We start from the raw sequence: 16,942 nt of genomic DNA on the forward strand, positions 1-16,942 counted from the left end.
TTCTGAATGTTGTCAAGTGATGGCCATGGTGCGGTGCTTTTCTAATGGGTTTATTGATTTTTCTAGTTGCTTTTTGTGAAAACGGACAGCATCAGGGCACCACATTCTGAAATACTAGCTATATGCATCCATCAGGTATAGGTGTGACAAGAACAGACTATATATGTTCCTCCCCTATAACATATGAATGTGTGCCTCAACACATCCCTGGAGGAATGTCAACCATGCTCCACACTAACCCACATGCTGCACTGTGAATACTCAACATATTCCCCAAAGAAGCTTTAAACAGATTGAAAATCAATGTACATTTTTAATAGGGGAGTGAGGGTAATGTATGCATGAACATGGCTATTGATTTACTTTCAAAGCAAATAGTGATTTTATTTTTTAACTTTCATTACTTTGGAGCCTGTCTGGTACAGTGATTAATTTTCCACATCACATGGGTCTGAAAGCGGAAGTGTTCTGAACAATGGTTTCTGAGAAAATAATGTATAAAGTATTGTTAATATTGAAGATGGACCTGTCATGTGACTGTGGGAGTAACGTAGGCTGCTAGGTTCTATATAAATATTGTAGCTCTGTATGAATACATTCACCTGAGACTGAGCTGAGTATTGCATAAACAGGCTCACACATCTCTTTCATCATGAAGCTATTTGTTGTTCTCATTGTTCTGACGTTTCTCTCCTGTGTGGTAAGTTTATATTCAGTTACCTTTATACATGAGGTAGATTAATAAACATATTTTCATAGGGTAGGAGAGGAAGTTTCAGTTCTATTGTAGGAAGATACCTGTATGATGCTTTTACAAAAATGTGTTCATTGCAAATGTATTTACAATGAATGGGGGATTAGTCGGTGCTCTAATTGTGTATATTTTCCGCACATTTCTAAGTGTATTTACAACAACATTTTTTGGACAATTAAGCCATAACAGTAAGCTGTAAAGCAACAACCCTCCACATTGAAGCACATTAACTGCATTTCTAACCTACCCCCTATCCTCAGGCTTTTAAGACTCAGAGCAGACAGATTTGTGGATATTCTTTAGTTGGAGGTTATCATGATCATCTGTTGTTTCAATTTTAACTCCTCCTACTGGAGCAATCAGGTGAAGGGCAGAAGATTGAGAGTGTTATTTCAGTGGCATCTTTCCTGCTTGGGCCGGAGACTTAACTAGAGTAAAAAACATTATATTAAAATACCACCAGATCACTCTGTACAGCATCAGTAGGTTTGTAAATTTGCTCTGTAAATACCATTACAATACAATATAATATAGCACAAGAAGGGATACCACACAACCTTGACATGAACAAAATTGTCATTAGTAAAATGATAACAAAATAAATTGTAAAATATTTCCAAGATAAACTAAAATAGATTCTTTGCAGGCAGATGTCTTTTGTGTTGCTTAACATTGCTAATCTCACCAGCATCCAATCTATTCATAGGTTTTCCTATATGAGGGCAACAATTGGTAGTTTCAATTATTTGTGGAATGTATCTATAAACAAGCCGCCAGCATGTGGCTGGGAAACAAACTTTAGCTCTGAATGTCACTTGATACTAGTTCGGCATGAAGGATTATGAAGGTTGAGAGGACATACCTTTGACATGGTGTGATTAATTCTACTGATGACAGGGTTATCAATAAGGAATCCATATATTAATAACTGCAATATTGATTAACTTTCCTTTTTTCTGTTTCCTATTTTTTTTGTAGAATCTTTCAAAGAACAGGTAAAAATATGTAATAAATATATGTTTTGCTTTGTGAAGTTCTTTAGAATGTGATTTCCAAAAGAGGTAGACTGGGTGAAGTAAATGTAATTTTAGAAGAGACAGAACCAGATACTTTTGCAGCAAGGCACCTGCCCCCTATCTTTATATGGAATTGTTTTATACATTTTATTTAGATTTCTTTGTATACAAAGGAAGACACATAGAGAATAAAGAGTAATTGGGGGGGGAGTCGGATGACAAAAATCAACAAATCACTTGCAGATTGAGGGGCATATTTACGAGCCTCATGCAGAGCCAGAGTAACACTTTTTGTCATGCTCCGGCGGCGCAGACTACAAAGTCATATCTATGAGGTCACACAAAGCCCCTCTGCTTAGCTTTAAAATACCTCATAGATATGAAGTAAGGCAAATCAGAGCAAATTACTGCATCGCCTTACTCTGCGCTCCGGAGGCATTTCATGGGCAGTGCTGGGGGTGTTCACATGCAACACTCACAGTGTGATCTTAGGCAGATTAATTGGATTTTAGATATAATGTACTATGTCTGTCACTGCCAACAGTATGTGTGACACCGAGGGCGAGATCTATTGCATGTTCAATGCTTGTTTACTTTGGTTCCATCAAGAAGGCATTCAGATGTGTCACACATTTCCCATAAATTCTGAATGTTTGACATTAATGCTGGTCCAGAGATAGTGTAAAGGTTTCATTGGCATACTTACAAGCCACTTCCACAATGTTAGACATAATTTACTAATTAATGTTATATCTTGTTTATATATAGGTGGCCTGTTTTTGGCCTGTAGATACAGAGAAATAATTTGTGCAGAGACACACATACTGCTTGCACAGACAGAGATGCTAGATTACATGTAATATCGTGGACATATGCCTAACATCACACCTAATCTATTGCATTTTCAATGCTTGTTTACTTTGCTTCCATCAAGAAAGCATTCAGATGTGTTACACATTTGCCATAAATTTAGAATGTTAGCACTCTAGTTGCTCATTATTTCAAGCTTCACTCACAGTGTGATCTTGGGCAGATTAATTGGATTTTAGATATAATGTACCATGTCTGTCACTGCCAACAGTATGTGTGACACCGAGGGCGATATCTATTGCATTTTCAATGCTTGTTTACTTTGGTTCCATCAAGAAGGCATTCAGATGTGTCACACATTTCCCATAAATTCTGATTGTTTGACATTAATGCTGGTCCAGAGATAGTATAAAGGTTTCATTGGCATACCTACAAGCCGCTTCCGCAATGTTAGATATAATTTACTAATTAATGTTATATCTTGTTTATATATAGGTGGCCTTTTTTTGGCCTGTAGATACAGAGAAATAATTTGTGCAGAGACACACATACTGCTTGCAGAGACAGAGATGGTAGATTACATGTAATATCGTTGACATGTGCCTAAGATCACACTGTGAGTGAAGCTTGATTTTAAATGGATGTGGGTGTATCTGCTTTAATGTCAAACATTGCACACGCAGCTTGTAAATATGCCAATGAAACCAATACACAATCTCTGTATCAGCTTTAATGTCAATCATTGCGCACGCGGCTTGTAAATATGCCAATGAAACCATTACAGTATCTCTGTATCAGCTTTAATGTCAAACATTGCACACACGGCTTGTAAATATGCAAATGAAACCAATGCACTATCTCTGTATCAGCTTTAATGTCAAACATTGCGCAAAAGTCTTGTAAATATGCCTCTCTTTATCTTATATTCCATCTCAATTGATACCATTACTGAAATATTTTATGCATCTCCCACACCATTTCATATGGTTTTCTATCTGCTATTCCTATCCCTCTCCATACATTCACTGCTTCCACCCATGCTAAAGGTTGCACAAGGCGCTTCAAAAAAGGAGCATATTTACAAGTCCAATGAAACCATTACACAATTTCTAAGCCAGCATTGAATCCAAGCATAAACAAGCATTTACAATGCAACGGTTTCGCCTTTGCAAAAGTTAGAGCTATTGGCATTGTAAATGAAATTGTTTTTATTTATGTGTTGGTTTTGAAAACAGATAAATAAATGGCATTGTCATTTACATTGCCAATAGCTTCTTCTCTCGCAAATGTGAGACCTATTGTACCCTACTGGACGAGCTCAGCAGACAGCAATTACTTGCAGACGAGTTCTATAACACAACAGTGACACTGCTAAATCCAGCGCTTCACAATAGAAACAGAAATGATACATGAGAAGATTACGAGTGAACAAATTACAAAAGCAGACGTTAAGTTACATGAGGCAAAAGTGACAATTGTGAGCAAACAAAATACACGAGGTAGCAAAAGGTACATTACATGAGGAATATACGAACTCGAAAGTTTCAAACCGGCATCCCGGAGCGGCCACGTCCGCTGGTTGAAGACGGCAGAAGGGAGACACGAGAGAGAGGCCATGCCTTAACGGTACAACTGTGAGAGCAGAGGAAGAAGCAAACACATGAGTCAGAGTCTTAGCGACTAAGCGAGCCAAGCCAGCGCGTAACAGATGAAGCGGAGAGAGAGCACAGCCGGGCATGGCCAGCACCAGGTTTTTATCATCCACGTCCTGTCGTCTCATGGAGCGACATCCTCCCTGCCGGCACTCGCCTTTGGCGGGAGCAGTTGGTCGCACTCCGTGCAGCGCCACTTGTTCCCTCTGTAGTACAACCAGCCCATCAGTAGCTTACTCTGAAGTCGAGGATCTTCAAAGACTGTTGTCAGACATAAAAAAAACCTCCAGAGGTGGGGAGGGAGGGTGACTAACTCAAGGAATAAAAAAGGCGCCTATAAACAGTAAGGAGCTTGAAAATTTAAAGAAAAAAAATAAGACTGGGGAAAGAAAAAGAAGTCAAACAGCTCTAGATCAGAGAAGAAGTGGTAATCTATTTTCTGGCTACACACAGGGCACCTTTGAGGTAGTGTTGTCTCTTTGTCCTAGATCTTCCTCCTACCCTTCCGCGCTCTCTCTTTGTACCAAGAAAAAAAAAGTTCGAGCTATTGGCATTGTAAATGACAAAATTTTTATTTTTGTGCTGGTTTTGAAAATAGATAATTAAATGGCATTGTCATTTACAATGCCAATCTCTCGCAAATGCCACACACAAACACACAGACCCACACCCACACACAGCCACACACACACACACAGCCACACAGACACACACACAGCCACACAGCCACAGCCACACACACACACACACACACACACACACACACAGTCACACACACACAGCCACACCCCCCCGCACACACAGGACGGGGCTGGACGGGAGGTACACACAGCCAAACACCCCCGCACACACAGGACGGGGCTGGACGGGAGTTTTGAAGGCAGGACCCACACTCCAAATATTGTTACAGCAGCTTTGCTCCAGGGACACCAATGACAAGAACAACATCAGACTGTAGACAAAGAAGTTTAAAAAACAAGACAAGAGATGCACTTCCATGAAACCAGAATCTGGACCAACATCCCTACTACCATCAGGACTTCCCCAGTTCTAATCCAATAAAGGAAACAGCTGAAGACATGCCTCTTTAACCCCTTTGCTGCGGCGGTTATTCCGCCGCAGCGCTAAGGGGGAGGCAGGGCCACGCGGCGCTCCTGTACTCGTGATGGAACCGCTCCGTCACGGCCCGCGGGTGAGCTGTGCTTGTGACGGAATGGTTCCGTCACGGCCCCGCTTGCTCTTTAGAACATCAGCGCAGGCGCGGCGAGCGGGCCGTGACGGAACCGTTCCGTCACCAGCACAACCCACCCGAGGCTCGTGACGGAACGGTTCCGTCACAAGCATGGGAGGGGTTAAGACGACTATATGACAATGCAGTTACATTCCGCTCATGCTTATGGAAACAAAACAAGCTATCCACCAATCACTAGTTCATTCTGTCTTTTGCCTATGACCCTCCCCAACACACAGGGTCAGACTGAGAGAAAAACTAGACATGAGCTCCAAAATAAAATTAGCCCTCATTAGCGGACCGGACAGCTACAATTGGGGACTATATTTGCAAATGAGGCCATTTTTGAATTTCGAAAGATCTGCTGTAAAGGTGCTTTGCATGCAGTTGTGCTTGCTTAAGGCAATGCTTGCAGTACTATCAGGGAAACCAACAGTAAAATCTTGCTCACCTTAACAGAAACAGGTACACAAATGCTTAAAATAATAGGCCCACACATTGACTTTCAGACCATACTTTCGGGTACTGCTAGATTGCCCCATAGGCCAGTGCAACCCTACCTGCACTCCGCCATCTTTCTGGTAGATTTGCAGTTTACAAATAGGACATCTTTAGAAACTGTGAACACTAAAGTGTTTCAAAGGAACGGCGAGATGCCGCACTGGGCCCTTCATTGTGAGCACTGAAAAAATTATATGAACCATTGCACAGGTTAGTGGGTTCTGCACTGTGAGTACTGAAGCATTTTAAAGCTCCATTGCACGTGGGCACCTGAAGGTTTCATAGGAGTCTTGGAGTTGGTACAGTCCAATTTCGTCTGCGATGTGAAGCACTGCATACGTAAAAAAAAAAACATGAAACAGGACAGGAGTTCACGCATTTTCTCGGCACCTAAGTGCTTCCTAGATTTCTTGAGACGCTGCAGACACTCCTAAATGATGGTCATCCTGGAAGCGTCCATGAGTCGTGAGCACTAAAGTGCTTTTTAAGAGTGTTGAAAGAGGTCGGTGACCCCTGCATTACGGACACTGTGGAAGTGCCCCAGCATTGTGAGCACGACTAGAGCGTATCACAGGACCAATGCGTCAGTCCAGGGGTCCTCACGTTGTAAATACTCAAGGAGCCTTGGGACAAGTCATGAAGTGCCGCGTCGTAAGCAGTAGCCCGTAGTCTCTGGATTTACAGCCGCCTCCATGAGTCCAGGCTCCGTATATTGCAGCAAGTCCCAAAACGAGGCAACCAGGCGGTAGTGTCTTCAAGGCACTGGAAACGCCACTCGGCGATGCCGCAGCCCCTCCGGCTCGCGCTCAGCGACTGGGGGAATGAAAGCACCTATGCATCATCCATAAGAAAAATAAACAGCCACACAATGCTGGCGCTGCCCGGCCATGATGCTCGTGGGGAACGGGCTCCCGTCCCGACTCTGCAAACACAGACAGCAGGAAACAAAACACATCCAGGAGACAGGGCTGGGGAGCAGGCCCCGGGGTCAGCGTGAAACCAGAGGCGGGGAGGTCTCCTGAGCTCCGGGGAGGCATAGAGACTCAGAGGGGGTAAGGAGCAATACATGGGGGCACGGAGGAGGTGGGAGAGGGGAAAGTGAGAGAAAGAAGGATGGAAAGGCTTGGGTATGAGAGAGAGTAATGGGAAAGGGACGGAGGGCGAGACGGAGGGGATATTGAGGAGGAAACATGGAAAGGAGTCCTAGTGTGATGTAACTGGTGCTCAGGAGAGTGTGGAGTGATGTGGAGAAGAATTGAATGAAGTGATGGAAATGGCTGACCCGAGCAGGAGGGGCGCGTGCGAATGAAGGGCTGATGGACAGGGGCAGGTACTAAGAGGAGTGGGCTACGGGGAGGGCGGGGAGGCAGAGACTGTGAGAGACACGAATTAGAGCAAGCATTTGCAAATCCAATCGTTATCGACTTTGGAACTTACTGGCTTTGCCACATGCATTGGGACCCTCTGCAGCACCGTAAAAAAACGAGCGAGCCAAGGCAGTTGCATCCTTCCTCTGACGGATTCTTGTATTCGAACACAAACGTTCACCAGCAGTATGATGCGGATGCCATTTGCTTTAATTTTTCTAGACTTTTTAGTGCAACGGCTCAATCAGAACAAGTCAGGTCCCGGGCCGCGCTGTGATTGGCTGACGTCACGGGGGTGTCCCGGGCCGGCAGCCAATCACAGCGCGGCCCGGGAATGACGTCACGGGGGTGTCCCGGGCCGGCAGCCAATCGCAGCGCGGCCCGGGACAAAGGGGCGGGGCTTAAAAAAAGCACCAGAAACGCCCCCGAATCGCGTTTTCGTGAGAAAGCGCGATTGACAGCCTCTGCCTCCCAATTGCTAGCCTCCATTTATGGAGCTAGCGAATTGGAAACAGAGGCTGTCCTAACCTCACTACTAAAGACAAAAGATTTCGACTGGGAGGGGCTTCGCCCCTCGCCAAAAGTCGAAACCTAAAAACAATTTATAAAGAAGTCTACCTTATAAACACACAGCTATGTCAAAGATTGCGCACACAGCTGTAAATATGCTTCTCTTTTTTTGTATATTCTATCTCAATTTATGCCATTAAAAAAAGAAAAGCTTTAAACATCTCTCACGGCATTTCATATTCTTGTCTGGGTGCATATTTTATTATTCTACATGCATTTTCTGCTTGCACCCATGTCAAAAATTACGCAAGAGTCTTGTAAATATGCCCCTCTTTATCTTATATTCCATCTCAATTGAAACCATTACTGAAATACTTTATGCATCTTCCACACCATTTCATATGGTTTTCTATCTGCTATTCCTATCCCTCTCCATACATTCACTGCTTCCACCCATGCTAAAAGTTGCACAAGGTGCTTAAAAAAAAAGGAGTATATTTACAAGTCCAATGAAACCATTACACAATTTCTAAACCAGCATTGAATACAAGCATAAAAAACAATTTATAAAGAAGTCTACCTTATAAACACACAGCTAACATTATGGAAAAAGGTAAAAATATAATTCCTTAATTCACACAGACACTCACTATCAAACTTGTCAAAAATCTTTAAGCTCTCTATCTTTTTTAAAAGAATCATTACTCACCTTTAAAAATGCTTTGGAAGATGTCAACCAGTGTCAATCACAGTCAACAGATATTCTTAACCAGAATCTCTGAACAATGCTTCCTTCACTGGAGCCTTTCAATAATGGCACAGATTCTCATTTCAGAGCCATATTCTTGTACATAGGCAATAAAAATTGTTCCCACACAAATTCAAAACCAAACTGCACATTTTAATTGGTTGTACATTTCAAGACTTTGAAACTCACATAACATTCACCCATCCCCCCAGTGCTCATTCACCAAGTACCCATGGTAACTCCCTCTTAAACCGGCACACAGTTCACAAGTTCAGCATACTAAGTTGCAAAACAATCCTTCAAGGCTGTTTGACCTCTCAATCTACTAGCTAATGAAATGCAATGTTTATTTAAATGACTTTTTCTCAACCATTGAAATTACTTCTTACAAAAAAAAGCATGCACCCTAATTTTAAATGGAGATTTTTAACAAAGCACCCGTCATTTCTGGTTATTCAACTACACTGATTCCCAAGCACCTTTTTTCATAATCAAACTGCCATTTCATTTCCACAACTCATCTGACTAGAAGCACATCCACCTTCAAAATGACAAAAGTCTGGTTTGTGGGTCATAGCCATGTCCAATGGAGTCAAAATTACGCAGCTAACAGAGGTATTTACAATCTTGATTTACCAAATGTGGACATTGTATGGATTGGACAGAGAGGATTGAGGAGTCACCAATTGATACCATTGGTAAAATCCTTTATGCATTTACCACACCCTGAGCTTATAATTGTGCACTGTGGTGGAAATGACTTGGGCACTTTGACTGGGGTAGGTCTGGAAATGCTTTTAAAGGACATCTTTGAGCAATTGATGTCACTTTTTCCAAAACCTGCCTTGGTATTTTCTAATATATGCCAAAGGCAAAATGGAACTGGTCCAACCAATTTTGTCCACAGATTGAGAAAGCAAGGAAACATGTAAATAAATCTGTATCTGCTTACCTCAGAGACTATGGTATGGGTTCCATTTACCACAACAACTTACGTTATAACATGCAAGACATCTATGGGAGAGATGGTGTGCATTTTACAGATGAGGGGAATAGAGTTTTCCTCTTGAATATAAGACTCTGCATTGGTACCTACTTATAGGTACAAAAAACACCTACTTAACACAACAGCTCTCGTCAGAGCTAACTTACCTCTAAACACTATACATTATTTTTTACACTGTTTTCCCCGTGGTGCGCTCAGGGTGCGTGTACCGGGGAGCGCAGCCAGCGCTTCTCCCGCAAATTAAAAAAAAAAAAAAACTTTTTTTGCCCTTCAAGGTCCTTCTAGGCCCCCCTCAGAAAACCTAGGGGAGTGTCTACTCTGCCCCCTTTCTTTTTTACCTCTTGTGTCTCGATTCTACCGAGAAACAAGAAGGCGGACTCTCAGGACTGTTTAGAATGTTGACAGACACCCGACAGCCAATCAGCTGTCGCACTCCTGTAGCGTGCCAGGTGCGCTTTCCGGTACCTATAGATATATATGTGTTTTTGAAGTTAATTTTCGAAAAAACCACTGGAGCAATTTTCACCAAACATAGCAAAGGCACATCTGCGTACCAGTCCCTAAAATGTTGCCAATTTTGGCGTAATTCCATTCAGCGGTTCGGGCTGTAGACTTGTCAGACCGTCCTATGGAAATTAACATGGGGAAAACACATTTTGGGACCCCCCTTTTTTCTCAGCCCCCACTTCACGAATCTCCCCGAAACTTTCAGGGAAGGAGCGGAGTGGAGCTGGCCAAAATTTTGGAAAAATTACACTCAAATTCCTCAACCGGCGCCAGAGTTATTCCCAATAGAATGTTGCGGATTTCCTATGGTAGCTAATCCTAACTATAACTTTTTAACTTTCTTTTCACTTTTTTGTCTCCTTAATGCACCCCTATGCTTCTATTTGTCATCCCTCCTTTGCATGGTACATGTGGCTCCCCAATAATAGCAACATTTCTGCTTATTGCACCAGGGAAAAAAACTGGTTTACCCAGGTCTTAATTTTGGAGCTGCCCCAGAAATTATGCCACCCTTGTAAATATGTAGAACAAAATAGCTGATCAGGATTGTTTCAAGAGAATTCAAGGTCCACACAGCCAAACCGTACTGTGTGGCCAATGGTTGTATATTCCAAACAAATTTATTGTCATTTAGAATCAATTTGCATTAGTTCATCAGAAACATGACATCAAAGGAACTTTCTATCAAAACAGTCAGTTCAAAAACATGCAAGAATATGTACAATATATACAAATATACAGACATTTAAGGTGAATACTCAAGACTAAGCGACTCCAACAAAACACTTCAAACAAATTACATTGCAAAGTAATTACAACATAAACAACCTTTACACAAGAAACACCGTTTATCAGTGGAAAGAACCAGTCCTTTGACTAAAAAACCAGTGGACAGGCGGATCTGTAACTGCTTTGCCTGATTGCCTCACAACACCTGTGGTAGAATATTTTTAGATTGACAGCAAGGGCCCACGCGAGTGGTATTAGTTAGTCCCTAGCTGCACCCTTCTTTCTTGACACAGGCTGGGGGTCAACGCGTTTCGAACCGTGATAACTATAGGTTCTCCTCAGGACAGGGACTGGGTAGGAGTTTACCTTATCAGCTAGCCCAGAGGCTGCACGAGGGAAAGTAGACTGAACATCAGGTAAATATTCTGTATGCAATAGCAAAGGTGTCTGGATACAGAGCGCCCGAGGCACGGTGCGCGGTTCAAGGGGCGACTCACATGATCGTTTTCTTTTTTGAGGAGGCTGCACCCAAATTGCACTTGTATGGGAACGGCCGAGCCACGGAGAAATCCGGGCAGTGGAGCGGGAATCAAACTGCCGCGTACCGTTGGAGCCCCGAAGGAAGGAATCTTTTCTTAGTCGCGCCTGGAAACAAAGAACCAGTCCTTTGACTAAAAAACCAGTGGTTAGGCGGATCTAAAATGGGTTTGCCTGCCTGTCTCACAACACCTGTGGTAGAATATTTTTAGATTGACTGCAAGGGCCCACACGAGTGGTATTAGTTGTCCCTAGCTGCACCCTTCTTTCTTGACACAGGCTGGGGGTCAACGCGTTTCGAACCGTGATAAGTATAGGTTCTCCTCAGGACAGGGACTGGGTAGGAGTTTACCTTATCAGCTAGCACAGAGGCTGCACGAGGGAAAGTAGACTGAACATCAGGTAAATATTCTGTATGCGATAGCAAAGGTGTCTGGATACAGAGCGCCCGAGGCACGGTGCGCGGTTCAAGGGGCGACTCACATGATCGTTTTCTTTTTTGAGTAGGCTGCACCCAAATTGCACTCGTATGGGAACGGCCGAGCCACGGAGAAATCCGGGCAGCGGAGCGGGAATCAAACTGCCGCGTACCGTTGGAGCCCCGAAGGAAGGAATCTTTTCTTAGTCGCGCCTGGAAACAATGACTTTGTTAAAGTAATGCGTGGTAACATCACAGTTGGAGTAGTGACTGTGGAGTAAAAGCATGTATGGGAAATACATGCAGGGTTCCATCATAAATGATCACTCACCATATTCAAAACCCTAAGCCAGAAGTAACAAATAAATGCAATACAAATTCAAAACTAGTGTTGGATGATACAGAGACAACTGCAGATGCAAACAAAGGCTGTGTAATGCTTTTCCTCCAGAACCTAAACCCAAAATGACCATGGGCTGTGAAAACACAAAGGAGAGTGTAAAGGACAGGAAAAGGAAGTTGCATTCATGTGTACAGTAGCCTCTCATTTTTATGGAATTCCCTTGGTGTAAACACAGAAATAAAATAAAATGCATTTGATGCTCAAAATTTACCCAAACGGTTCACTCAGATAAAAATATTAACGCAAAAGTTCTTTCACTGGTGCTTGAATTAAAGAAATACTGCTGGTGGTTGGATCGATTGTGCAGTGGCCATGTTCCTGGGATACTTTTTTTCCCACCAAGTGGTAATATCATGCATGCGAATGGGCATAATGACATAACTTCCAGCATTACATATTATTTTCCCCTGTGCAAAAGTTATGAGATTATGTTAAATTACACTGGTGTAAAATAGTTACACCGAGGACAAGTATTTAGAGGGGTAGAAGAAACCTAAGATTAGCATATTTACATGGTAGAGTACAGATCTTAATACTGGATGACACCCGTAACTATGTGAAAAAGTGAGGCTTCAGTCTATCTGGTGGAGCTTGTGGCAATACAACCTACTTTGAAAGTACATTCCCAATTTCTGATCTCCGACAACTTGCGACTAATTGTGAAGTTCCTGAGCCCTTATATATGCAATGAAACATCCACTGAAACATCCTTTCATGAGAGAGTCGTACACAAAGATTGCTGGTCTTAATGCATTATCAGATGCCAACTCAGGTTTCTGTCTTGTTGCTCCCTGGTCTCTGGTCCTGCAGCTCTGTGTGTGAGAGGGTCTGTGGGTCTGTATTTATTTATTTATTTATTTATTTATATTCTTGTAGCGCGCCTGAATCAGCCCCGAAGGAGTATCTCCGCGCGTAGCTTCTGCGAGAGTCGTAGTACTTATTGAGGGGGATGGCAGTGTAAGGAGCAAGGTGAATTAGTCTTGAGTAAATAGGTATGTTTTTAATTTTTTCCTAAAAGAAAATAGATTAGAGATGTGTCTCAGTTGTGGTGGGAGGGAGTTCCATAGCAGGGGGCCTTTGAGAGAAGGTGCTCGGCCACCCTGTCTTGCTCTGGTGACTTTAGGTACATGCATCAACATGGTGTTGCTGGAGCGCAAAGCACGTCCAGGAGAATAGGGGACAAAAATGTCTTTTAGGTATTTGGGACCGGACCCATAAATGCATTTATGCATTATGCAGCAAAGTTTGAAATTGACCCGTTGTTGCACTGGAAGCCAGTGAAGGTGGGAAAGGAGAGGGCGTGACGGGGTACGGGGGGGCATTCAAGATGAGTCTAAAAGCGGTGTTCTGCACCACCTGCAGTCTGCATAGTTGTTCTTGATTGGCGGAAATGAGTAGACCATTGCAATAGTCTACCCGCCCGAGTACTAGTGCCTGTACCAGCGTTTTCCTGTGGATGTATTACATGGATTTCCCTGTATACAGGGTGAACATTGCCGCAGGCAGACTGCAACTGCCCTACTGGGAGAATGTATGCAGGGCCTCTTTGGTCAGAAGCTTTCTAGTACCACCTCACCTTTCTCTGGTGTGCGTCCAGTGGCATTGCTAGAAAAGGTGTTCATGACACATATGTTGCCAAAGGAAAACTGGTGGTGTCACCAATAATAGGCAGTGGTAAAGAACATTGGCACATACATGTGTGTATGTAACCAGAAGTATAATGTGAAAAATCAATCTACAGTCTACAAATTCAGGAATACATTATAAGCAATAGGCAGCATTATAACCAATTTTTAGTCAAGCCTCTAGCCTCCACCTCTCTCTTTGCTCATGTACTTTAAAGACGCTGGCTCCAGAGTATCCCTGACAGGGAACATACAACTCTAGGTTATTGTGAGGAGACTAGAGTTTCTGGGTCCTTGATACCTTGGTATGAAAATACTTGACCTGGTAAAGCCAGGCTCGGGAAGCGTTGTACCCAGACTTAGATGTAGGGCAGGGGTAGAGTGATGGGAAAATAGGAATTATCTATCACAAAATGTAAAGGATTTACAAAAAAGTAAGGATAAGTTTAGTAAGAGACAGGCTTCTACAGTCAACCACCCACAAAAGACTAACCCCATTGCTCTTAACGAACTACACATCTAAGGTTACCATAACCCTAAAAGTGGTAAAACAGTAATAAATGTTGTCCAATCCAGCCCTAAGGTCATTGAAGAAATCCACAAGGCAGCTCACAAGTATTACAACATACTCACAAAGAAAATAATGACATACATTTTAAATAATACTTCATGATAAATAACGAAATATACATGTAGATATTCACACAAAAAAAACAAAGGTTATAGGGAGTTTATAGTTATGTTAGAATATCAGATAAAATATACAGTTTTAAACAACCAAAATGACCGATATTTCACAAGCCTGGGCAGGGAAAAAAGATAGATTGTGCTGACCGAGGGTTGGATCCATCAGCAAATTAAATTTGCATTGCGTCATAGGGGATGAGGTCTCTGGGGCGAATGGTTGGTTTGGAGGGAAGACCCCACTTACCCACTAAAATCTTATTTAAAAATGTGACAGCCTTCAGAATTCCAGACCACCCGAGGTAAATGTAAACAAAAACAGGGCTGCCCTTTTCTTTGGTGGTTCTGTGGAGTTCATACAGGACTTCCATTGGACACCAAAATAGAAAAAGGATTTTTTTATTTTAGTCCCGGGCTCCCTCTCGGAGTCCCCCCCACTAAGGCTAAGGGGTCGGGATATCCCTACCCAGCCCCTTTATGTTTTTTGTTAATAAAACATTTCAGGACAGGTTCCTGTAATGCCTGTTACAACATTTCTTTTCAGGCATGTTGCAGCCAGTCAATCAGTGTGATCGCCCTGAAAAAACCCTCTCTGCCAATCAGAAGGCTTGAAGTTTTGAATTTCAGCCGAACAGGTTCAGATATTTATACATTATGAACTTAAGCTTTCAAAAACTTTGCACATCTTGCCCTCAGTGCTGCTGTAACCCCTGGGGGGGGTTCCCCATCAGTTCTATTTGCCGCGGAGGGGGTCAGAAACGACAAGCACACGCCGCACAGGACTCCAAGGACCAGGAGCCCGTGCGTGCTAAACACCTGCAAGGAGACCTGCCCCCCAGCCCACCGGCGCCACAAAAGACCTCGCCGGACCCGCTGGCGCGGGACGCGCGCAGGACGAGCCGGACGAAGCCTGGACAAAGGGCGGGCCATCTGTGGCCGTCCGGGGCAGGTCAAGGCAGGGCAGCCCAATCCCCCCCCCCCCCCAAGCGCTGATCAAAGATATCATATTTACAGGGAACAAGGTACTGTGGGGCTCCTAATAGGGAAGAGGGGCTAAAGACATTGTTCATCAGTGCCATATCACCGCAGTAACATTTTGCTGAGGAGTGACTATCATCTGTAGGGAAAAATGGCCAAGAGGAAGGCTACTGAGGGGGGCCTTTCCCAAGTGCAGGCAAAAAAGGATAACAAATCTAAAAAATCTGCTCTTGCGGACACTAACTGTGCTCTTGCTAGAATCGAAAACATTGTTAATGACTGTGAGGAGGTTCTGGCTGGGGGCCCAAACACGAATCTCGCGGGTCCACTTGACCCTCTCTCTGATGCCTTACTTCTACATCATAAAAAAGTGATCCCTGCAATCTTCAATAAAAAAGCTCCCTACATGCCACCCATTTGTGAAGTTCATAATCCCCTCGAAGGGCCACCAAACCTCCTGGCCCCACAAACCATCGAGAATACATCACAAGAGTTCGGGCTCAAAGGGGAGGAGGCTGAGTTATCTCACAGTCTGGGTATCGACTGTTCTAATAGATTTGCAGTCCTAGAAGGCCTTTCGGGCAGTCATGCTGAAGTCCCAATGGCTGGTACTAAGGCTTTGGAGTGAACTCCTGCTGGGGGGCGGTTGTGCCAACTGTTCCTATTTAAACAAGATATTAATGAAGAAATTAGCGAAACTAGAGAATGATCTGGATTTTATCAAAAACATCTTAAAGGGGGTTGTTGACATTCAGAAACCGGCCACAATTAACGACTCTCAGGTTAAAGTATCCTCACCTCCATCTCGGGTTGCCGAAAAGGGGTTAACTGCTCCCACTACACAAAAACAATATGGTAAGGGCAGAGTGGGTGGGAGTCTAGTGCAGAAACATTCCATTGAAAATAGAGTATCAGGGCATCCCAAACCGAGTACTTACGCGGGTATGGTGAAATCTAGATTGGGAGAAGACATCCGAAGGGGTTCCAATTTAACTAAAGAAGGCACTACAGGAGGAATGAATGTAGGAACCAGGCAGGTTATTCCGCTTAATCATCATCCTCCCTATAGAAACAACCCCTTAGTTGTTTACATGACTAAAGTTCCAAAGTTAGGCGCAAGTGCTATCAAAGAGGATAGAGAAGCAGTTCATAACAAAGCTATACACTGGTTGCGTCATGTGAGGGGGTGTCGTTCTATTATCAGAGAAGATATGGCCAAGGTGGATAGAATGACCCTCTGCAGTTCTTTGACTGATTGTATTAAAATTGAGTTATACAATAGGGAAATTGCGGAGAATCTGCTGGCCCTTGAGTTCCAATCCTGCCCTCCCAAACACTTAAACATATTAAACAGAATCATACCAAATTATCAAAGCATTCTTTTTTGAAGAATATCTAACCTTCTGCCAAATTTGGTGCAATCCCATTCAGCTGTTTTGGTTGTGGTATTGTTAAAAATCCCTTTG

At 43.3% G+C, this 16,942-nt stretch overlaps 1 protein-coding gene across 1 annotated transcript in view; it reads left to right on the forward strand.

The window, feature by feature from the left end:
- Positions 1-619: 619 nt before the first annotated feature.
- LOC147693515 (uncharacterized) overlaps positions 620-16,942 on the forward strand; it is a 134,723-nt gene continuing 118,400 nt past the window's right edge. The window contains exons 1-2 of the mRNA XM_086936036.1: positions 620-700; positions 1,733-1,749. Of these exons, the coding sequence (XP_086792162.1) occupies positions 653-700; positions 1,733-1,749 (65 nt within the window). The 5' untranslated portion in view covers positions 620-652. The remainder of the gene's footprint in view (positions 701-1,732; positions 1,750-16,942) is intronic.

The sequence above is a fragment of the Lissotriton vulgaris genome, chromosome 8 (assembly GCF_964263255.1).
Source record: "Lissotriton vulgaris chromosome 8, aLisVul1.2, whole genome shotgun sequence".
Lineage (NCBI taxonomy): Eukaryota > Metazoa > Chordata > Amphibia > Caudata > Salamandridae > Lissotriton > Lissotriton vulgaris.